Below are 24,761 nucleotides of genomic sequence, written 5' to 3' on the forward strand. Positions count from 1 at the left end.
AAGATTTATTTGTGCATACAGAACTGGGGTACAGGCCAGAGGCTCAGGGGCAGCGAGAGGCTTCACCAGAGACAGAGTGGGGAGCAGAACAGACAGATCTATGAAGTGCACTGCTGAGGGGAGCAGCTGGCGGGCCAGGAGAGGTCTGCCACGCCACGTGGTCACCTCCGGGGTAGGCGGGAATCGAACTCATATGGAAGTGGCTTTAGCTTCTCAGTGCTGTGCTTTAACCCGCTGCGCCACCTGGGAGGGCTTGGTGGGTTTGCTTTTTAAAACTGAATCAATGACTTTATCTTCTTGCTTTATTCTGGCAGTCCTGCAAAACCCAAACATGTGGAACTAAATCTGAAAACCCCTAAGAATCCTGACAGCTTGGGAAATGAACATAATGCATTTAACCAGTCAGTCCATAAAGGAAACACTGCCACTAAAATCTCCTTATTTGAAAACAAGCGGGTAAATGGTAGCCCCAGGCACACTGAGATCCGCGGGGCCAGGAACACGCCTGTCTCTAGTAAGACTTTTGTTGGGAGAGCAAAACTGAATTTAGCCAAAAAGGCCAGGGAAATGGAGCAACCTGAAAAGAAAGTAATGCCAAATAGCCACCAGAATGGTGTGCTGGGGAAAGATACCGCCACAGAAGCCAAAGTTACTCTCCCTGAAGAGGAGATGCCACAAGGGGCCGGGAGCCCGGGTGTGCAGGGCACAGAAGGTGAACCTCCCAAGGGTGAAGTTCTCAGTTCTCAGCTGCACCCAGATGATAAAGCGGCTGTTCAGACAGCTGCTGGCTCCCTCTTAGAGCCAGTGATTACTGCTCAGATTCCTGTCAAAGACCACAAGTTCTTAGGAGAGGTTGCTACAGCACAGGATGCTGCCATTCCTGATACCAATAATTCAGCTTTGGCAGCCACAGCAAAGTCACAGGATAAAACTTTTGACTCACCGTCCACAGCTGACTCATCTGATGGGCCTTCTCTTTCACCGCCTGCACCCAGTTCTCTGGATGTTCCCAGTGGCACTTGTGCTCAAGCTCCCAAAAGCAATTTTCCGTGCTCTGATCTAAAAGTGTCAGAAAACCATAACGGATATGTTTTGCCTGTGTCTCAGCAAGATGAGAAAATGGCCCCCATCACACTTACAGGCAGAGAAGGAGAGGGAGGAGAAGCAAGCCTTCCTCTGCCCACAGAGCACAGTCCAGAATCTGAGGGAAATGAGGGTCCCTCCAAGGTCCTCGTCCAGGTCAGGTCCTTCGTGCTCCCAGTGGAGAGCACCCAGGATGTCGGCTCCCACATCATCTCAGATAGCTCTGAAGTCAGAGAAGTGCAGTTGCCAAGTTGTAGCAGTAATGAACTTGAAGTGGTTTCAGTTGCAAGTTGTGCTCCCCAGAAAGAGGAAGTGCTGGGTAATCCAAGCACATCCCCCAAACACTTGCAGTGCAGAGAAGAACCTCTAGCAACATCTGGTGCACAGGTCATGCCACTGGACTCAGAGAAAATGTTGCCCATCCCCGCTCAAAGTCAGGGCAACAGAACACCCCTGCCTACCGGCTCCAGCCCCGCTCAAGCCCCTGGCAACAGTATTGTGAATGGCCAGGACAGCCCTGACAATCATTTGAACATTTCTGCTGGCAGTGATGTACTTGATTCTTCTTCTGATATGGAAAAATTCACTGAAATCATCAAGAAGATGGACTCCGCTGCCTGTGTGCCCCAGAAGAAAAAGAAGTCCAGACTGCCAAACTCTCCTGCTCCCCACTTTGCCATGCCTCCTATCCATGAGGACAATTTAGAAAAGGTGTTTGATCCCAATGTATTTACCTTCGGTTTGGGGAGTAAGAAAGAAAGCCAGCCGGAAGTGTCACCCGCTCTGCAGCTAATGCAGAATCTTGACGCAAAATCCAAACAGAGGCCTAAACGAACATCGGCCGAGCAGAGTGTCCTCTTCAAGTCCTTGCAGACTCACACTCATGGGAAGGATGAGTTTTCAGGGACTCCAGAAATAAATGGCAAAGAGAACAGGGATGTCTTGACTGGTGGAGTTAAGAGATCAAGACTAGAAAAAAGCGCGCTGTTCTCAAGTATCCTGTCTTCTCTACCACAAGACAAAATCTTTTCTCCCTCTGTGACTTCTGTCAACACGATGACCACATCTTTCAGCACTTCTCAGAACACTTCTCTTTCTCGATCTTCCACGTCACAGTCCGTGGCTGACGGTGCCCCACCCTGCGGTTCAGACAAAGAACAGCCACATCTTCTACCCAACAACTCCTTAAAGGTCTTCAATTTTGACTCCTCAAGTACTTCTCATTCGGGTCTGAAAAGTCCAAGCTACATGGAAAACAAAAAAGAGCTGGACTCACGAAGCAGCCTACTCTTGTCAGAAAACAAATTTTCTGAAATTTTAAAACCGAAGAACGATGGTATGGATAAAGTTAATCCAATTGAAGGTGTCCTGAAGCCCAACTTGCCGAACTATGGAAACAGTGACGCAGACTACGTGGGTCTTTTCAAATCCAGCCGCTTTGACCCGAACATATCTTTCTCTGGAATGTCCTTATCAGACACAACAGTAAGTAGCTCTGTACTATCTCTGTGGAGGGCATTTAGAAATTAAGAGGACAAAGGGTGGCAAACAGTGTTATTCTTGTAGAAACAGTTACACTCTTGTGCACTACTTTCTGTTCCTCACATTTTTACAAACCTATGTAAAAAGTTTGTAGAGGTGCAGATATCTGGTGCACAGGACATGTTGCTGGACTCAGAAAAAGTTGCTCATCCCGGCTCAAAGTCGGGGCAACAGAACACCCCTGCCGGCCGGCTCCAGCCGCGCTGAAGCCCCTGGCAACAGTGTTGTGAACGACCAGGACAGCCAGGAAAAGGTACTAAGATCCAGTGCTCAAAACGGTCATAGCCTAGCAGGCAAAGTATGCTAGAAATAGAAATAGTTTTTAAGGTATTTGTGAATTTATGTGTTGCGCTATAAAAGGTGTAGCTAAGGTATCTTAAAAGTTCAGACAGACAAGATTTTTTTACCTGGTTCTGTGTAAAAATGTTCAACACTATACTTAGAATTTTGGAGATTTGTGAAAACCCTGTCCAGGAATCTATTCCTACTTTCTTCCCTTGTGCTGTGAGATACTCTCCCCATCTGTAACAAATGTCTATCCCATGCAGTTAAAACAGTACTTTTTCTCTTCATTTGGAATTAGTTCTCATTAAGGAAGTTTTTTTTTTGTTTTTTTTTTTTTGCAAAATTATTGGGGAGTTAGGAATTTTGGTGAACAATGAGTCTTTGCTACTGCAGAGAAGGCAGAAAAATGGGATTTTGAGCAATACCTGATTTTTCCATCTTTTTATCTGCCAGAAGCTGTGTCCTTTACTGAGTTTTTGAGGTGCATTTACCCAGTTTTGTTATCAAGTTTGATACCCAAGTTGAAGGGCAAAGAAAGAAGGCGGAGTTTAAGGTTTAGAGGTCACCTCTGCTAGTCCAGAAACAGGAATGGGCCTCTGGCCCTTTTTCCCGCCATATGAGACAGGTTATGTGGCCAGTGTGGACCATCAACCCACACAGCTTATGGGGCAGGAAGTCCCAGTGCGCTTCCTCATCTGCAGTACATCTCTGTCCTGTTGACTTTTCTTACAAATCTGTCACTCAACATAACTTGGAAAGCTCTTTCAAAATATACAGTTGGGTTTATGGTAAAGACTCAACATCCCTCTTTTAAAAAGTTGTCAAAACATTTTGAGTTCCAAACCCTTCCATATTTAAAAATTACTGAGGATCCCAAAAGTTCATAAGAACTTTTGTTATGTCTGTTGAAATTTATTGTATTTGGAATTAACACTGAGAGAAATTTAAAACATGTTAACCCGCACAGGCATGTTTCACTATTAGCCATGAGTGCAGTAGCATCACACGACAGTGGAATTTCCCACTGACCACTTATGAGAGAAAAAGAGCAGAAAAAGTAAATACTTGTTGTTATGAAAATTGTTTTGACCTCATGGACTCCTAAAGGATCTTGAGGCTCCTCCAGGGATCCAGGACCACACATTTAGGTTTTGTTTACAGCAGTAGTTCTCAACCTGCTTGTAGCACTCAAAAGTCATAAGGTTTTTATGTGTTTTTTTTTTTCTCAAGCACAAAATTTCTCTTGTTCCATTTCCTATCCATGACATCTTTATTCCCATTTTTAATCATTATTAGATTGCTTTCCTTATTTGACAACAGTCTGATGAGTTTGACAATAGAGTATATTGTTTCTCTATGGGGTCCCTTGAAAATTAAGCCAAATGGAATAATTTAGAGAAGTAAGGACATTATACTTTTTTCTAGGTATTTTTTATTATTAATTTTTCCCCTTTTGTCTAGGTACTAGATTTTGTAGAATATATTACTAACTTTAATGGCTTACATGAATTTTGTTTTACATGTCAATATTTCTTCAGCTTACCTATGTCTAATACATATGTAAATAATAGACATATACCATTTTGATTTCTAATAATTTTCTTCTGAGGTCTTTCGATGCTTTTGGGCACATCCCATGTATGTGGGTGTAATACAAGAATGAGCAGATCAAAGGCAGTCCTTAGAATAGGCATCCTGGCATTGAAAGTAGCCCATGTTTTATAATATTTTTACATATATAATTACTATTTTTATTATCTTATGCATTTCTGGTTTTACTGGTTTTGTCAGACAGGTTTAAAAACAATTGGTTTTGGAGCCATGTAAAATGTATTCTGTCCATCAAAAAGGGAGGACTAAATATATCATGTATAATGTATGCTGTGATATAAGGCATAATACTTTATTTAGATTTGTACTTATTATATGGTGATATGTCACTATGAACATATATTTATAATTCAGATCAGGTGTATGAACATAAAATTTCATTCAGCTACTTCTAGGTAGATGATTACATTATAATTTCTCTTGATTTGAGATAATCTCAGCTGAATCTTTATTCTCTGAACTAACGTAAAAATTCAGGACTCTTGGGCCCTGAATTTTCTACACTGGTAGGAATATTTAAGGAGGAGCTATTTAAATGAGGAGAATTGGAATGACAAATTCAGAGGGATTTAAAAGTTCTTAACAATATAGACTCAGCGTTTTAATACAACTTTGGCTTAGATTAGGGTGACATGTTTCAAAATTGATAAATTCTGAGGCAAATATGATCTTATTTAAAGGATTATGGGAGGGGAAGAGAAGATTGTTGTGCAAGTTTGATTTGATGTATTTTTGTTTATCTGCTTCACAGACACTTAGAGGAAGTGTCCTACATAAAGTCAACCCCCGACCTGGAAAGGTAAGATTTTTTTGATCTCGAATCTTGACTTCATTTTCATCTGATAAAGTACAATGCGTTTTACCTTCCTCATTTTCCCGTAGGTGGTGGTATATGGCAAGCCAGATCTCTCTGAGGAGTGTATTGAAGTTTTCGGGGACATTGAGGATTGCAGCTCTTGGAGTCTTTCTCCTGTGGTACTCATAAAAGTTGTACGAGGCTGGTAAGAACGGCACTTTGAGTTCCGGACTAAATAGGGCTTTGTTTTACATGTTTAATTACCTTTCTGTCCTCAGTACTTATTTTAAATTATGCCTTTAGCAGTATAAAGGACAGAAAATGCTAGTTATAGTGAGTATTAAAAAAATTCCTATCGGCCCTCCCTGGTGGCGCAGCGGGTTAAAGTACAGCATTGAGAAGCTAAAGCCACTTCTGCATGAGTTCGATCCCCACCTGCCCCGGAGGAGACCACATGGCGTGGCAGACCCCTCCTGAGCTGCCCGCTGCTCCCCTCAGCAGTGTACTTTGTCAATCTGCCTGTTCTGCTCCCCGCTCTGTCTCTGGTGAAGCCTCTCGCTGCCCCTGAACCTCTGGCCTGTACCCCAGTTCTGTATGCACAAATCTTAAAAAAAAAAAAAAAAAAAAAGAATTCCTATCTATGGTTTTTAATCGTTTCTGATTATAGCGGTGATACAGGTTTATACTAGAAAAATAACAAGGGCAGCACCACACATTCCTTCTTCCCGCGCACCTCTGTATGTTGGCTGAGGCCAGTGAACACGAAAGTGTATGTTGTTTTTGGTTTGTGACTTTTCAGTGAGGTTGATGAGGATTGCATTATCCTGTTGTTAGAATTTTAGAAATTCTGTATGGGAAGACATTTTTGCTAACCTTTTTATGACAATTTAATGAAGGAGTAACCTAAAATCTAATTTGCCTTCTAACTCTTCAGTAACAGGCAGTTAGGATTATGTAGAGAAACTGGTGAAATGATCTCACTAGCTTCATTGCTTCTAGGAAAATACACGGGAAGTTTAATGAAGGAAAAAAAAGCACTTAAAAAAATCACTTATCTGGCATACTACATTTGGTGCCTATTTATAAATGTGTTTGAAATAAAGGGCTCTAGACATTTATGGTTTAAAAAAATTCGTAAAGATCAAATTAAAAAATTGGTCTCCATTTGACTAAACATAAGTATTATTCCTACTAGGTTTTTAGATATTTTAATACATTTTTTAATATATTCAGGATATTTATTAGCAAATACAATTAGTTTTATTCTTAAATTTGAACACTCAAAATTGTACCAGAGCCAAATTTTGTCTGAAAATTTGTTTTTAATAGAATAGTGCTGCTTTTTTCCTTTTGCAACTTTGGTGTCTTCTCGCCTTTCTTGACAGCATGAGCACTTAAAAGCAGAGCTGATATATGTTGACCTGAGGTTTTTCTTTAATGTTTGAATGTTGTTGGGAAGACTTTAAAAAATGCTTTCCATTAACATGCAGAGTTCCTGTGTCAATATCCATTGGAAAGCCCTCTAAAACACAAATTCCTTAGAAGTTTTCCATACATAGAAGGAGAGAAAAACATGACAGTAAAAGCCTCTTTGATGGAGCACAATTCACAAGTCTCATTAGTTGGCAATTCTGGAGAATGTTAGTAGCTCTAGATAGCATTCATATTGATAACCAAAATTTCTCTTAAGATTCTGATGCTGTTCTGGAATTATCAGAGGCTTAATTTTATTGGGCATAGTTTTAGTTTTAGGGAGAGTTTGTACTATCGTAATTGCTAGAGAATTGATCAATATGCTACATCTAGAGTAGTTACCAAAATTTGAGTCATCAAAACCTTTCTCCAACACTGGCTGATAGTTGTGCTGTGTTTTACTGCTAGTTGGATTTTGTATGAGAAACCAAACTTTGAAGGACACTACATCCCCTTGGAAGAAGGAGAATTGGAGCTCTCTGGCCTCTGGGGCATAGAAGATATTTTGGAAAAAAGTGATGAAACAGAGCCTGCCAAGCCTGTGGTGATTGGTTCAATCAGACATGTGGTCCAGGTAGGTTGTGGGAAAACTAATTTTATCTATTCAACAAATATTTACTGAATGCCAGAGATGATTTTTACCTAGAAAGAAAGCTCCATTTTTTTTTTAAATAAATAAATGATTGGGGGCCCTCCCTGGTGGCCCAAGTGGTTAAAGCACAGCACTGTGAAGCTATGGAAGCCACTGCAGCATGAGTTCGATCCTGTCTAGGGAGGTGACCTGCATGGTGTGGCAGACCTCTTTTGTCTCCCTGCTGCTCCCTTAGCAGTGTATTTCAATTTATCTACCTGTTCTGCTTCCCACTCTGTCTCTGGTGACTCCTCTCACCCCCCACACCTTGAGGAAGAAATTATCTGAATCTTTTCCTATGGCTCTTGGGATTTCATTATTCTCTACCTTTTGAAAAGGTAATTAATGACATCTTCCAAATGGAAAATGAAAGCCTCCTTGTGTAATACAGGTGTAGTGGTACAAAAGGGAGAAAAGAGTGTTCTAAAACGAAAATGAGTAACAATCTTTTTGAGAGGAAAGTGTTACCTGTTTCCCAGGTTAACATTTCTGAGTAACTTAGGTGATTAGTAACATTCAACATAATTTACCTTGTAATAGTTTTAAGTACATAATATAGTCAACCTTATGTGAGCTATGAGAAGACTCATTTTAAAAGTATCATAGTGAAATAATATACCTACAATTTTCATTTATTGGCTAAATAAGGTTGGTAATAAAACAATGTTTAAAACTTGTATCCTGTCATCACTGGAGGGTCCTCTCCCTCTTCTTTGTGGGTTCTCTGTTCTTTCTTGGCTTTATTGTAACTGCCATCATACTTTCAGGTACAATGTTGTTTTCTTTTTGTTCATTTACTACTAATGTCCTCAATCTTTTTTTTTTTTCCCTCTTCACACCATTTTTTCCCACTGCAAATCACACTGCCATTGATTGCATCTCTCAATGATTTGCAACCAAGGGAAGTGTCAGGATCTGGTGGGGTGAGGATTTAGGAATATCCAGGAAGGTAGGGTGAAGGAAATGATGTGCATTTGTGTAGAGACCTCCTGTTTAGTCTGATAAGAGCAGACATAATGCATTTAGTGCTTTCATGTTACTACGTGGTTTAGAATTTAAGTGAGCGTCATAGTTCATCAGTAGCAGAGGATGTACCATGGTTTATTTTGCCTTCTCTTTGCCAATGGAGCATAGCTGTTTCTAGTTTCTCAAGGTTATTTCAATAAAAGAATAACAATTTTGAGTTTGATAATTTATGATTTTTTTGTCCATTAGGGTACTTTTTTTTTTGAATGTTGTCATGTTAGAGTCCTGATATTGCACAAACTATATTTTTTACAGACTGCCTTCATGGTTTCTTGAAGTATAAACATAAGTTACAGTATATATTCAAAAGGGTCACCTTTAAGGATCATTAGATTTGTTCTTTTGATAATTTTGAAAAGATTCCGTGAACTAACCCAAGTGTTACCATTTCGTAAGGCCCTCAATTAACTTAACTCAGCCACATGAGAATGGTTCAGTTAGCACTTGGCTCTCAGCTGGGAGACAGGCTGAGGCATCGATATTTGGGGCATAGGCAGGGACCAAAGAGCAGAAATTTGTAAATGATCATGTATGTGTGCCTTTGCCTGGATCTAGTCATAGCAGTTTAATTATCTCTATCAAGGAGATGATTATTGTAGGGCTATGGGCACAGAGCAGCAGGTGGGGAAGACTCCAGACACAACCACTGCGTAGGTTAGAGTCTTCACTTAGAGGGTCACGTCTAAGCGAACCTAAGTTCCTCTATCACCAAGGAATGCCAAGTCATTTTTTTTCAGTGAGGATGAGAGAAATTTGTCAGAAATTCTAACAAGATACATTTCTGGCAATCTTGGCTTAAATGTAACTGAAACCTTCAGGGAAACATTCTAACACTGACTAAAGCAGTGTTTCTGCCCCCCAGAGAGGCACATTATTAAGTGATGGGTGACACAGGAAAGAAGCAAAATGACAGGTGCTCAGTAGGCCAGATTGAAGGCTTATTTTGATCATTTGAAAAGGGAATATATACAGTGAAATACATGGCAGTTATATTTGTATATTTCTCTTTTTTTAGGATTACAGAGTTAGTCAAATTGATTTATTTACTGAACCAGAAGGGTTGGGACTTCTGAGTTCCTACTTTGACGACACTGAAGAAATGCAGGGTTTTGGTGTGATGCAGAAAACTCGTTCCATTAAAGTACACCAGGGCACGTGAGTATTTGGTTTCAGATACAATTTTAATCAAGTTTTTGTGGAGGAGTGTGGTACTAGGAGGAGGGTTTAAGTTCTTCTGTCTGACTTATTGTTAAATAATTGATTAAAAAAGCACTTTTAATAAGGCACATAAAATTCTGATTCTTTTGTACCTTTGTTGCTAAGATTCAGCTGAATAACAATTTATTGGAGGAAGTGCAGGGGATAGAAACTGCATTTTTAATGTAGGGATTTCCTTATCATAGAGGAACCTGATTTTTTTCAAAGCTGAATAGCAGTTTGTACGTTCATGGTAATTTAAGGCTGGTAAACACGTGCCCCTGCTGTTTCAGTTGGGACGGAGGCCAGCACACATGGAACTTCCGTTAACGTTTTCACACAATGCTGTCCAAAGCCCATAGGATGTTGATTTCATAAATCACAGGAAAGGGCAAGAATATTTTGAAGGAAACAGGAGAGCTCAAATGGAGAAATCAGAATAGAAAGTACAGATTGTTGTAATGAAGATCTGGTCTCAAAGTGGAATACAAAGCCAGGGTATGTGAAAGACCTCCACTGAGAGACAGATAAAAAAAAATTTTAAGTTTTTTTTTTATTTAACTAAAAGTCTCCTTTAAATATTTTATTTTTGTACTGTTTTCTGATTTTACAATATGCTAGTTCAGGGGTGCTATGTATATATTTTTTAATATATATTCATATATTCAAAGAATGTGCAAGTTTTTAATGATACATGGATTATAAAGAGGGACAGTGATGTTACTCTTAGCTAAGGTGGTCAGGTGGAGTCTCTAGTGACATGTAAGCCGACTGAGGAAGGAGGTAGGGAGCCCATGTCAGGTCTGTCTGCAGGAGCAGGGCCAGAGGAGTGCCCCAGGCAGGAAGCACAGTTTGTTCCAGCTGGACATGCTTGGGCAACAGCTAGGTCAAGATGACTGGGGGAGAGTGAGCTTGGGAGACAGGCCTCATGTCCTGTCAGGCTTATAGGCCTTGGAGGAATTTTAGATGACTCTAAGTGGCACAGGAGGGTGTCAGAGTATTTTGATCCAATGTGTGTTTTAGAAACACTGTAGCTGCCTTATAGAAATAGACTGTAAAGAGTGGGGGCAAATAAAACAGGAAGCCTTTGTAATCATGTAGGTGTGAGGGTTTGGTGGTGGGCATGGTCAGATGTGGGATACATTTTGAAGGAAGAACTGACCTTTGCTGACAGAATGTGTATTGACTAGGGGGACTGAGAACTGCAAGGTTGGGGACCCCAGGGTTTATTGGGATGGAGAAAACTTGGAGGAGCAATTTAGGAGGGAGTGTGAAATTCTGGAGCTGTTGCAAAGAGGTTAAGTTGGAGTTGTTCACTGCATGTTCAAGTAAGCAGTCAGGAAGATATCTGGATATGTGACACTGGAGTTCACAGGGAGAGGCCAGAGGTGGAATTTTCAGAGTTATCAGCATGGGGAAGGTGGTTAAAGCACACACTGGATGACAACTCAAGGGAGGGAATGTAAAGAGAAAAGAAACCGTCTAAGCTATGGGTACTTTTATACTGAGCATTTGGAAAGGAAAAGAAAGTGTCTTCTCTGCTGCCTCTATGGTTTTCCCATCAGAGAGGTTTCTACATCTTGCTTTCCTAAAGTACTAATGTTGAGAAATACCACTTTCTTTAGAAAAGAATGAAATAGTCACCTGCCATAATACTTTAATCTCAAAGTGTGGAAGGTTTTATGACTCAGACTTGGGCTATGTTGAAGCATAATGAGCTACACTTAAATAATGTTTTTTAGGCCTTATAGTAATTCTGACTTTGTCTCATAGGTGGTAGTTACAAAGTTGTCACACCTTGCAATTTATGATGGGCTTGCACAGCGATGACATCTTTTTTCCTGGCTGTTCATTTCTGTTATTGTTAGGCTAATAGAAAGCTGTTTTGGATGCCAATTCCAAGTTTGGGCTCTCTGAACTTGTTTGGTCAGTTTTGGAGCAGGACCTAGTACTTTTAACTGATCTTCAAGGACAGTCTTGATGCTTTGGGAGAACTCAACTGATATGTACCAGAGCTCATCTTGTTTCTGTTGGTTGACTAGTGTCCTAAGCTGGTATAAGAGAAGTCTTTGTAAGTTTTTGGATTCTATTAGGTTTATTCCAGGGCTTATGCACTGGATTAACTTCTCTATACATACCAAAATATGGGGAATTATTTGTCAGATTCTTATTTGAGAAAATGAATAATTTCTACCTAAGATTCTCTTTTAGATTCTGTTGAGTATCATTTACTTTTAAACCTTCAACTTCAGGAGTTGGCTAATAAGGATCTACCTCCTTCTTTTTGTGTGTGTATTTCTAATTAAAAAAAAAGTAATTTTAGAACTTTAAGGGGAACATAAAGAACATCTATTCCAGCACCATCAAAGTTAGGATTAGTCATTAGCAGAACAGATATTAGAATGCAGGTGTTCTGAAGTCAAGGGGCTTTTATTTTAAATAGCTAAATAGTTTTTGATGAATTTTGTTATGAAATTTTGTTACACAAGGAAGAACATAGTGTATTTGTGAATTATGAGGTTTGTTGTAAAATAGCCCTGTCTGTCCACCACCCAGCCTCAGGCCTCACCATTACCAGCACAGCCACAGCACCCAGCACCTGGCCCACCCCATGTTTCCCCTTTATTTTCACTTTCACCCTATAGTGCCTTGCCTTACAGGATTTCAATTATGTTTGCTTTTAAAACTTTATAAAAATGTTACGAACTTCTCTTGCTCCTTTTTTCATTGTTGTTTCCAATAGTATTCATATTGACATTTCTATTTGTATTTTATTTTTTCATTACTGTGTAATATTTATGGGTTACATTTCCTGTGGCATATATCAAAATCCAACATTTTGTTATGGGAGTTTTCAGACACAAAAGTAAAAGGTATAGTTCAGTGGGGCACCCTTCACTCAGACTCAGCAATTAATATTTTATCATTTTGCTTGCTTTTTAACTCTTAAGAAGTTGCAATATCATGAGTTTCATTCTATATACTTCAGCCTGTCTGTCTTTAAGTCCATGGTGATAGCTACTGTGTGGTCCATAACCAGGTTTTCCCAGTTGTCTCAGGAGTGTCTTTTATGGACTTTTTTTTTTCCTAATCAGGATCCAGTTAAAGTTCCTATAAATAGGTTTGCTTGTTCTGGCTCTTTAAATCTCTCTCTCTAAAGTCCCCCCTCTTTGTTTCTCACCCCACTGGCTTTCTGAACAATTAAGGCCTGAGAATGTGTCCCTTTCTGGTTTGTCTTGACGTGGGCTCATGATGTCGCTTAGCTATGCCTCCATTTTCTGCACATGAGCCAGGGCTGCAGGTGTGATGGGCTGCAGGTGACACCGTCTGGGCTATTTCACGCAGACAGTGCTCATGTTCACCCTGTGCCATGAAGGCTGCCTGCACTCACTAACTTCCCCTTAACGTTACTAGGTCTGATTCCCTGGCTAAACGGGTGCCTCTCCCGCACCTCCCCAGGGTCAGGGCACATTTTCCCCTTTAGGCTTTTGAGTAGCCTTAAAGCTGGCATAGGCATAACTGATCTTTTGATTATTCAGTGGGTTTCTGTAAATAATCACCTCCATGTGCAGCATGCCTGGAGAGTAAGACTTAGGCTCCCCCCCCCCCCGAAAACACTATTTTGGGTTTACAAACAAGTGATCGAGATAAAACTAACTTTTCACCTGTGACTCAAAAGGTATTTCTAAAAGAGTAATTACACAAGTGTTTTTGATAAACATATAAATGGCCATTTTTATTGTCTCAGCAACATTTGTGTTTGTGCATTTGTTCTGTTTACCTGCTATGTATATCTAAAAAAAAAAAAAAAGGCTCATTCTTTAGATTTGTAGTGTTTATTCAGAATATAGGCCAGAGCTCATTACCTAAGTACATGGAAAAACACAAGAGTGCCTTTAGAAATTGAAATAACACTGCCTGAAGATAGATTCCCCCTCTCCCGATGGCCTCATAAATCATGTACCTTGTTGGGATAGAAGTTAGGAAAAATGAGCCCTGCTCTGAACGTGAGCTTTCAAATTCCAAAGTCCACCCAACATTTATAAATGTCTGGGTGAGTTACCAGCAAGTCCTTAGCGCTCGCTAAGGAAGTAGTCTCAGGACAGCATTCTTTTCAAATGTAGCAGTTTGTGTTCAGTTTTCCACCAAAGTTCCCCTTACCCAAAATTACCTTCCTTCCTTCTGTAAACTGCATGCTTCGAGGAGAGTGAAATGTTTAGCATTGGGTGACCAGATCCCCTTAAAACTCAAAGTGCAGAAGAAAAGCCTTAATGAGAGTATTCTTGGACAAGCTGTTGTTGTGTTTGCAGAAGAGTTAGCCCACCCCCGTGAGAGGAGTCCCTCCTGGAGGCCTTGGCTTGGCAGCCTGTACCATGCATGGCGAATAGTTCTTACGACAGCTGGACAGGAAACTGTGTGGTGTGGCTGAGAGCTTGGAATGCCAAAAAAGGAAAGAAACATGTAATACATCAGTTGTCATGCTTTCAATGTAAGGATGAAGGACTCTACTCGAGCCTGTTTGGTGTGGTTTAGTGGCATTATAGTGGTATTTAAAAGATATGTCTCTTTTTCAATTATGACATCTTTATGAGATCTGTACAAAAAGGTACACAACAAATCACAATATGTAAGCTGAGTGAATTTTCACTAACTATAACCATCACCCAAATCAAGAAGCAGAACAGAACCAGTGTCTCAGAAGTCCCCCATTCGGGCCCCACGGCTGTTCTCCCCTCCAGTAATTATTACCCTGACTCCTCACACTGTAGATTAGTTTGATCTCCTGCCCACATACCACACACAGCCTCCCAATGTACCTGTGTGTGTTGACAGGTCTTCAATGGGATCCTGATTGTAAATCCCTGTATAATTAGCAAGGCTAAAGAAGTTACTGATTTATCCAGGGAAATCTTTAACCAAAAAAATCACCAAATATGTACCCTTGGGCCAACATTAGGAACAAGTGAAAAGCAAAGAGGGAGACTCAGACCCATTTTGCTGGTAGCAGGTTCCATTCACAGACATCTTCTGACAGTGTTGTGGGGGAACAGACGGACAGAGGAGCTCCTCAGCCAGGATGGTCAGACTGACGACCACCAGGGACGTGGCCCCCAAGGGGTCCTAGGTTGGTTTTTGAAAAGGGTCTTCTACCAACTCCCCGACAGAAGAGCTTACACCACTTCTCGCTTCCCAGAGCACTCCCGGAAGTGAAGACAGTGACAAGCCCGAGGCCTTTAGAGATGGTTAGAACAGGCATGATTTTCTGGTTTCCTGGCTTCTAAAAGAAGGGTGGGGTTGGTGGTTTCCTAGCCACAGCAGAAGTGACAGTTTACAAATTTGATAGAATGGGGGGAGGTATTGAAGCCATAAAAATCACTACAGGAGCTCGGAAAGCCTTGGCGCCAGGGAACATGCTGTCTTGCAGACCTTCAGAGCCTCCAGGACAGTGATGACCTTGTGAAAAGAGTGGGTTCAGTGTGACCACTGGAATGAGAAAAATTGCCATCATAAAAATGCTTAGGAGCTGACCCCAGGTGGCATGGGCCAGTCCTGCCCTTGGTAATTACAGCTGTGTGGCCCCGGGCAATTTACTTAACCTCCACTGTAAATAGGGACGATAGTGTTTCTTCCTCATAACACTGTTGTGGGAATGGGATGCAATTCGGAGCGGCATTGCTTGTAATCGGTAGGTATATGTTATCAATAGTTGTTATTAACTTTTGCTGTTAACATTAATTTTGATGAATGATTAGGTGGACTATTACAAATGAGACCTTAACTTTTCAAACAAAGCTTGAGAGTTCCTACCTGCAGCCTCTCTGGAGACATACATTGTACACGGTAACTGCTGCTTTATAGACATGTCGAAGCCATTGGTAAAATAAAGTGGACAAAGCCAAGCAAGGAGACAAGTAAAAGGTCAAATTGGAGCCACATACTGAGGCTTATTCCTCCTCCTGTCCAACATCACGCACAACACTGTGTCAGCCACCAGCCAGATTGCTGTCCTCTCCTGTTCTTTTCCTTTCTCATCTGGGGGCCTAATGAAATACATGATGAATTGTCTCTGTTATCTTCCTTGGTGCTTATTCAGATGGCTGATTTATGAAGGACCTGGATTTCAGGGTGTCCCTTTTATACTGGAACCTGGTGAATATCCTGACTTGTCCTTCTGGGATACAGAAGAAGCCTACATTGGATCCATGCGTCCTCTGAAAATGGTAAAAATGAAATGTCAATGAAGTTCAGTGATTCTTTGTCATCTGACATTGATAGGCTGTCCCTTTTGTCATCTGACATCCACAGGCTGTCCCTTTGAAGCATTGGAGCAAACTTGTGAAAAACAAGGTTGCTAGGTGGAAATAGGAAGATGAGAAAGTGTGGCTAGGCCTATGTGCTTTGCCTTTAAGCCATTCTGGGCCTTTAAGAACCACAGATGTGTCCATCAAGATGCCTCCCAGACTTAGTGCAAGAAATGGGGAAAGTGAGAAATAGACCTTTTTGGAAAGCAGCTAGAATGACAGTCACCCACCCATCTGCTGGGTGACAGAAAGGGAGATGTACAGGAGACCTTCATGTTGAATCAGTTTGGGTCTTAAAACCAAGCAGGATTGTTTTAGGATGGAGATGTGAGTAAACACACATGCTAAGCCATGGTGAAACCGGAAAGGGCCCGCCAAGGCCCAGCCGGGCGACAGCCTCGGCGCTGGGTGGCAGCTTCAGAGGCGCGAGCCTGCTGAGTGCTTGCCTACACAGGTGCCTGTGTGTCCCTAGCCTTCCTCCCTGATTTTTCCCTTGCTCTTTGCTGCTTCTGCTACACTCCAGGCCTTGAGAGACTTGGGTCATAATTCTCTTGTCCCTCACTGATAGCAGGCACAGCTGCCTCCTGTGGCAGAGTAAGGCTCCCATTACAAACCACTTTGTGGTCGTCTTCTGAGTCAGTTTGGAACAAATTAGAAAGTCAGGAAGATAAATTTTTATCTTAATTTTACCCCTCCTGCCAACACACGTGGCTGAATTATCTGCATGTTTGCTGGCCTTAATCTGAATGTTTTGGGGGTTGATTAGAAAATGAAGTCTACTTTCAGAAAACACAGTTTTGTTAGTTTTGTGAATGAGTGAAGAAGGCATTGCCTGAGGTTTCAAAAGCATTTTTTAATGAGGATTTCCCAAACTCTGAAGGTTCTGACATTTGAAAAGGATTACTCTTGAAAAGAGTACTTGGTTGTATAAGCTCAGGTTTGCTGATAAAACCAGTCACATTCCTTTATAATTATAGTTCATTTGGTGCACTTGAGCATCTTTGGCTGTGCTTTTTTCTTTTTCATCTGTTAAACAAATTGGTGAAAAATAGCTTCTCTCCCACTGCTGATTTTAGCTATTCACTTTTTGGATATTTCTATGTAATGCCTTTTCATTTGTTTATTTTTAATGAGTTTTTAATTTTTTTTATCACAACAGAGATAAATGAAATCTTTAATACATTCCACATTTTGGAAACTGAAGTAATAATGATATTTTTAAATTCCACATATTAATTTCTGTGGCATCTATTCAAGTCAGCATATTCTCATTTAGTAAACTTTAAACAGTAGTAATTATATTAACTTATTTTATTAAAATGCTGCTGAATAAAAGACAACCATTTTATCCACCTTAGGTAATCCCTGTTTGAGTTTTAGATTTTCAATTTACATGCAAATATACAAATTTTTCCAAGAAGGATTGTTCATATCTGTGTGTCATGCTATGGCTTAAGAAATTCATTTCAGTATACTCATTACGATTTCAGTATACTCATTCAGTACACACATTACGATTTCTTCCTAAGGTTACTTTACAAGCAAGTTACTACCCAAAGTAATTCATAATAACTTAAAATTAATTAAACTGGTGAAATTTCAAAACTTCATGACAGATTTTGTAGCAAACATTTCACAATATAAACATTTAATTAATGAAAAATTTTATTATAGAATTCTGGGATAAGAAGTCACCTTGAAGTCCAGCTCATCTTTGTTCCAGATAGTTAAATCTCTTGTTAAGCAAGGATTCATCAGTCTATAATTTAATATTCCTGTGACAAAGGGACACAAAATTGCCTAAACAGCTCTTAACATTTTTGGATAGGCAGGTCTGAGAGCTGGGAAGGATTTTCTCACATGGATTCAATAGCTATTTCAGTAGCTCTAATGTAACATCTGTACTCTATAGCTAGTGATTGTATCTACTTTGCAGAAACCTTTTTTTTTTTTAAGTTTTTTTTTTTAATTTTTAAAAGCTGTTTTATTATAAAAGTTTAACAACTTTTCTAGCCCATGGAACCACCCTTTGGGATGTTACCCATTTTATATAACCACTTCTCAGATGATTTCAAGAGTCTTCCAGATCATATTATTAATGTGTGTGAACTCCAGCAGTTTTGTAAGTCATGGGTTGCAAAATCAAATGCCTGCAGGGTGAGGTGGCAAATGGTTGAATCAGGGAGAAGTAGAGACAGGCAAACAGGGCCCATGTTCCGGCTGGGAGGTGAGCCCAGGGAGGGTTGGTAAGGGCAGAAGGTGGAGGTTGCTGACTCTGGGAATTGGGGCCAGAGATGTCAGATCTTAGGATTGCTTTTTAAGACCAACAAGAAATAGGCACTTTAAAGAAATTTATTCAGTTTCACAAAAACTTATGAACTTACTAGGTCCAAAATATAGCCAACAAGCAGATTCAACTTAAAGACTGACCAGCACTGTTAGACAGTTACCCTCACATCTTCAGCTGCTGGTAATTTTAGAACTCTCAAGGGCAGTTAAACTGGAAATGTTTTTCTCATTCATTTTTTTTCCTTTTCAGGGTGGCCGTAAAGTTGAATTCCCTACAGATCCAAAGGTAAAAATATACATATTTAAAATTTTATTCCCACTCCATCTTCAGAAAGATAGCACTCATGTGACTTCACATGTCAACCTCCATAAAACAAAAACCACACCCTTCAGGCTGCACGACGCTAACGGCACTGGTCATCGCACAGTGAGGCAGCTCAAGTTTCCTGATCACTAGTGCCGTTGCTGCTTACCAGTTAGCCAGGGGAAAACCTTTTCAAAAGAAGTCCTCCATACCCCAAAATGGTATCTTTCTTTCTGCTATTCCCACTCCCCACATCTAGGGCACACAGGTTGTTTCATTTGCAAAGCAACTTAGAATTCTTGGCTCCTAGAATTTGGCCTCAGTAAAGTTCTACGTATCAGTCCTAGACATTGAACAAATCATTTATTTATAAATGGCCTTGTGATTGTTGGCTTTAGGCTGTACCTGAGTATAAATCAAAGGAAAAGATTTGACTTTTAAAATTATAAGTTGCTGTTGTTAGCTGATTTTAAAATATCAGAACATTTAACTCGTATTCTAGCACCTCATGATATTAAATGACTTATTCAATGCTTAGCTGTTGAGATATTGAACTTACAAATTATTTGTGAATAATTTTTTTCTACTTTTTATATTATCTCATTTGCGTTATAGGTAGTTATTTATGAAAAGCCTTTCTTTGAAGGAAAAAGTATGGAACTAGAAACAGAAATGTGTAGTTTTATGGAAGGAGGTGAAACAGAAGAAAAAACGACTGGAGATGAACGTTTGCCATTTACATCAGTAGGGTCTATGAAAGTCCTAAGAGGCATGTAAGTAGATGAGGGAAACCTGCACTTCTTTCTTATCCCTTTAATAAAGTAATAAACATGCCTCACTTCTCCTCCCTACCACCCACCTACCCTGACCCAGCCACCACCAAGGCAACAGATTATTTGTTCCAGTGAATTGCAGTAGCTGTGTTGTTTTCCTCCACCTGTGACCTGGATTTGACAGCAGTTTTAGGGTCTGGTTTGGGCCAGTCATCTGAGCAAGGCTGATAAATTAGCCCATCTAGATTGGTCAAATCTAAAATTTTTTTGTTAATATGCTCAAAAACTGTTAGTTTGCTTTCTAGTTTTTGTATTTTATACTTTATAGACCTCACCTTTCCTTTCAAGTATACACTAAAAAGACCTTGTAAATAGCTCTAAATATAAGTTTTTAAAATTACTATTTGAAGATGATTTATACAGTTGTATTTGCTGTAGTTCTATGAGTCAGTTCTTATTAAGTACGCACACACCACTCCCTCCCTCCACATCCACTCCTTTCCAGAGCCCTCATGTATTTCTTAGGCTGCTTACATGGGGCTTCCCTGTTAGTCGCTTATATTCTAGGGAATACCAGTAGTCTATGCATGTCTAGCTTTGTACTGTCTGTAGTGGAGAATGAAACAGATATACACTGGAGACAGTTTTAGCCCCACTCAAAATCACTAATTCTTCATATTCTTTCTGTTGCAGTTGGGTTGCTTATGAGAAGCCTGGATTTACAGGTCATCAATATTTGCTTGAAGAAGGAGAATACAAGGAATGGAAAGACTGGGGAGGTTACAGTGGAGAACTTCAGTCACTAAGACCTGTATTAGGTGTAAGTTAAAGGAAAACTAATAGCTAATACTCGGTCTTTTTGGTTAGTAAATGACTAATGCTTGATATTTGAATTTTTTTCTTCTCTGTAGGACTTTTCAAATGCTCACATGATAATGTACAGTGAAAAAAACTTTGGATCCAAAGGTTCCAGTATTGATGTATTAGGAATTGTTGCTAATTTGAAGGAGACTGGCTATGGAGTGAAGACACAGTCTATCAATGTACTGGGTGGAGTGTAAGTGAAGCTCCTTGATCAGATTTTCAACATGGCTTTCACCTTGGTTTGTGTTGACTAGATTCTCAGAGACAGAACAGGCACTCAATATACAAATACCTCAATAAATAAGCATTAAATCAGCCATTTACTGCCTAGTGCCACAATATTTTTTTTACTGTTTTTAGAAATCTATCTTCTTATCATGTATGATGTAACACTGGATGACCCTTTCCCTGCTCCCACATCAGTTTCTCTAATATTCTTTTGACTTAATCATGTCGGTGTACCTAGCATTAACAATTGAATACTTTGTTATTGTTTAACTTTTAATTGAGAAATGATCTGTCAATACCCTTTGAAATGTGACTGAAAATCAACGTCAATCATCATAAGTGATAAAAATTGAACTGGCAGCCTGCAAATATGTTTGCTTTAGTCCTTGCTGGTTACAGGGGATCAGGCACTGTGATCAGAACTTGGGGAGGAGAGAGGAGCTCTCTCTTTCCCCTGTACTTTTCTCTATGTTCACATCAAGTTAGGCGAGTTATTGAATCAGGTGGCCTGTAGGGGCAGCATTTGCCTTTTGTTCTCTGATCTCACTGCTTTGAGTGGAAAGATCTGCTTTTTTCTACAAATAGTCCAGGCTTGACTTGGAGTCCACAGGCTGAGGCCATGACGCAGTCACTGCAGCCACAGAGGTGGCGATGCCTGGGTATGCCCATGCCAGGAGCTGAGATGTGGGCTCAGTTCCGTGGACCCTACATACCTTGATTGCCATTGGTGGCTGGTTTCCCAGGAATATCAGAAAGAATACGGAAAGATACCAAAAGCCGATGTTAGTCTTCTTTATTCCTTTTTTTTTTTTTACAAGTATTCTTCTTATTGAGGCTAATACCTGTTACAATTTGTTAAAAGTGAGAGTATTCTTAAAATGATTTTATGAAATCATTTGATGCTGGTGCTGGTTGAAAGTGTTTGATGTTAGATTTGTTGTATTATGAGTTACAGGCTATTTGAATGCTTCTAACCTCAACTCTATTGTAATATGGGGCTTTCCCTCAGTAGCTCTGGATATTTGAGCTGTGTCTACAATGAATTATGCTTTTACTATTAAGTCACATTCACTAAATTCTTGTATAGATTGTTGCTTATAGTGTCCTCTTGGCAAAATGAAATCAGGGATTGCTGGGTCTTCCTTCTTAGCTGGTCCTGTTCTGAACCCCTAACATTTTAGAAACTGCCTTAAGTATACTGTGGCAGAAGTCATCTGAAATGTTGTGGCTCTGCAGTATATGAGAAACAGAGTGACTGACTCAACCTGGAGAAACAGCTGTTCATGTGAGACTTGTCCAGTCATGCACCTTAGCAGAGGGAGCGGAAGGCTGCAGGGGGAAACTCCCTTGAGGCATTGTTGTTAATGCAGGTAGAATTATTGTGCCCTGAGCCAGTTTTTTTTTTTTTTTACCTTGTTTACCTGAAACAGTTTCCTTTAGAAAGTATTGCTTTTATAAAATGATGTAAAAATAAACTATTACATATATATATGTATATACATATATACGGATATGTGTGTGTGTATATATATATATATATATAAGAAAGTAGTGCTTTTATGTTTCTATTTTTAGGTGCACTTCTGATTGTAGCAGCTGAGTGTTGGTATTAAGAGGAAGCCGAGAGGAGGCATGTGCACACACATCCCACCCATAGCACTTCCTTTTACTATTTAGTTGGGGTGGAGAGGGCTTCTGTAGTTTGCAGAACTAGCTGCTTCCTCATATCTTATCCATTTGGTTATTTGACAAATGTTTATTCAGGCCTGTTAGTGTAAAGCATTATTTTATGTCCTCAGAGAAGTTACAGAACCTATATAAAGCATAATTATTGCCACAGAAGGGGGATTGAGTAAGTGCTTTGGAATCCACAGCAAAGAGATAAATTTTTAGGCCAGGCATGACACAAGACTCTAGAGGAGGTAGCACTGGAACTAAATCACTCATTTTTAATAGTTCCAAAGAAAAATCATTTTAATGACATGGTAAATCAGCATTCTAGTTTGGCTCTTTATGCCATAGCATGGAACACAAAGTAGAAAAAAAAAAAAAGGCTATTTTGAAATTCTTGTTCTGTAAGTCTATCATTTGGGTAATGAATTCCCTGTGTAGAAAACTCATCATTAGCTCTGGAATAGGGGCCAGTCTTCAGAAAGGATGCTTGTGAAATCGAGCAATCGAGACTCTAGAAACTGTATTCCACCTCTCTTGTTGAAATTCCTTCACACTGCCTTGCTCATCAGTTTCTAATTTTATGCTACGCTCTCGCTTAAACTATGGAATCAGTTATGATTTTTTTAAAACTAAGAGCAAAATGAACTATTTCTATAGTCTAGAAAACAAAAGTGCTAGTGTTTTCAATTCTTTTGTCCTTTTCCCCTCCGAGGAAGGGCCAGTTTGCCCTACTGCTCTTAAATTCTGAGAGCAGATTCCATCAGGCTGGGGACCTGCTAGTACTTGTACTTGCCACCCCTCACCCCAATCCTATAAACACGAGTGTTGACTCATATGTACAGACTATGTTTAAAAAAAACAAAAAAACAAAAAAACAGTAGGGAACGTTCTTCTTAAGACTCTCAAACCTAAGCTTTAAGTGGACTCTAGATGACAGAGATGAATACCATCTCAGATCTGAGTTTTGGGTTTTTTAACGCTCATATTCATGGGTAAATCATTTGGGGCTGCATGCTGGAAGGAGAACAACACAACTGTTGTCCAAGAAGTAGCATCCGAATAAGTAGTTTTCCTGTTCTACCTTTAGTAAATCAGATAGACTTATCAGGGCGTTCAGCGCTTACTTGTAAGGAATTAATTCTCATTGTAGAATTAATTAATTAATTCACACTTGTCTTCTCCTATGATCAGTCTCTCTTTTGCCTCTGAACCCTGAAGTCAAACAACAAAGCAAGAAGGCATTGAACTCTCTTCTCTAGCTTGTTACAGACCTAGATACTTGCCAGGAACGCTTCTTTGTGATATGGCTCATCCACTTTAATTTTCAGTTGTTTCTTAAGGTCGGTTTTTCTTGCTGTGCAGCTCTTCCTCCCCACACAGTAGTGCTGCATTCTCCTGCCTTGCTGCCACCTCGCTTCCTAATGTGTGAGGAGCCCAGGCTGTCTTCAGAGGCCACACACACCAGAACTGCCTCACAGGATTCAGCACTGGGCTCCCCGTCACCCTTTATATAAACTTTCACACAGGCTAAGTAGGCTCTTCAGTTATTTGAATGTTAATGTCATCCTCACAGCTAGAACCACAGCTAATTCCTTTCCTCACAGTGTTAAAGTATAGAGTTTAAAAATTGCTAATGGCGTGCTGAAGGGGTGGAAGAGTCTTTTGAAACTGTGATTGGCGCACAGAGCAGCTTGTCCACTGAGATGTTTCTTGTGACTAGAACCTGAGATTGTTACAGTGTCCTTTTTCTCCTCATGGCTCTTCATTTTCTAGTGATCATTACACTTGGGTTTTATTTAAATCAAGCCCTTTCATTAGAACAATTGTAAGCTGTTGTAATTATGACGTGAATAGACTATTTTAGGGATGGTTTCATGGAATAGCAAATGGAAGGAAACGTGTTGAGAGCCTGGTATGAGCTTCCAGAGCCCCAGTAATGGGTTCAGTCATCCTGGCCTCTAATTGTGTCACCTGGGGCCAGTCACTTCCCATCCAGAGCATACAGCAATAGATACTTCCATGAGATGCTTCTTACCCATATGTGAACTTCTTGAGGGCGAGGATTTAGTTTTTCCTCTTTGCATTCCTACTGCCAGTCTAGTTCCAGCATGTGGCAAATGGCCAACAATGTTTATAAGTGAATACATGAATAAATTTTCCTTGATTTTAGGTTCTCTCACTTATAAAATGGGAAAACAGGCCCCTCCCCAGAAGGTTAAATGTGGTAATCAAAATGAAAACATTTTGGGAAGTTCTAAGTGTACATACAGGTGTATAGATATTAGTTCTTCAAGCTGTGAGAAAGTCTCAGTAGGGCAATGAACTGAGGAAGAGACAAACTCTTGAAGTTCTTGCCCTCAAGATGGAATGAACTGAAAAACTTTCTTCCCTTCAAAGACTATCTAAATCAATAGATTCGTGTTGATTTTCCTCTCTTGTGTAGAGCACTTAAAATATAACAAATGAAAACGTGACAAGAGATTTTTTTTTTAAATTTCTGAGTTGTTCAGTTTTGTTTGTAATGTAGCCCTATCATACTGGAAATCCTGTTAGAAACAAAATTTTAGATACTGAGCTCTATTTTTTCCTTTTCCTCTGTGAACTTTTTTTTCGGTGTGATAAGTTGTGAAATAGACATAGCTTCCAATCATAACTTTCTGGAAAAATATTTTAATGTTGATAA

The 24,761-nt window shown here is 39.9% G+C and overlaps 1 protein-coding gene across 1 annotated transcript in view; it reads left to right on the forward strand.

Moving 5' to 3' along the window:
- The window catches only part of AIM1 (absent in melanoma 1), a 44,308-nt gene that overhangs the window by 5,359 nt on the left and 14,188 nt on the right, over positions 1 to 24,761 (forward strand). Inside the window, exons 2-11 of the mRNA XM_012723363.1 lie at positions 315 to 2,568; positions 5,273 to 5,320; positions 5,404 to 5,522; positions 7,199 to 7,364; positions 9,463 to 9,602; positions 15,739 to 15,865; positions 18,486 to 18,521; positions 19,155 to 19,312; positions 20,006 to 20,132; positions 20,224 to 20,369. Coding sequence (XP_012578817.1) covers positions 315 to 2,568; positions 5,273 to 5,320; positions 5,404 to 5,522; positions 7,199 to 7,364; positions 9,463 to 9,602; positions 15,739 to 15,865; positions 18,486 to 18,521; positions 19,155 to 19,312; positions 20,006 to 20,132; positions 20,224 to 20,369 — 3,321 coding nt within the window. The remainder of the gene's footprint in view (positions 1 to 314; positions 2,569 to 5,272; positions 5,321 to 5,403; positions 5,523 to 7,198; positions 7,365 to 9,462; positions 9,603 to 15,738; positions 15,866 to 18,485; positions 18,522 to 19,154; positions 19,313 to 20,005; positions 20,133 to 20,223; positions 20,370 to 24,761) is intronic.

The sequence above is a fragment of the Condylura cristata genome, unplaced genomic scaffold (assembly GCF_000260355.1).
Source record: "Condylura cristata isolate star-nosed mole 26May11 unplaced genomic scaffold, ConCri1.0 scaffold00001, whole genome shotgun sequence".
NCBI lineage: Eukaryota > Metazoa > Chordata > Mammalia > Eulipotyphla > Talpidae > Condylura > Condylura cristata.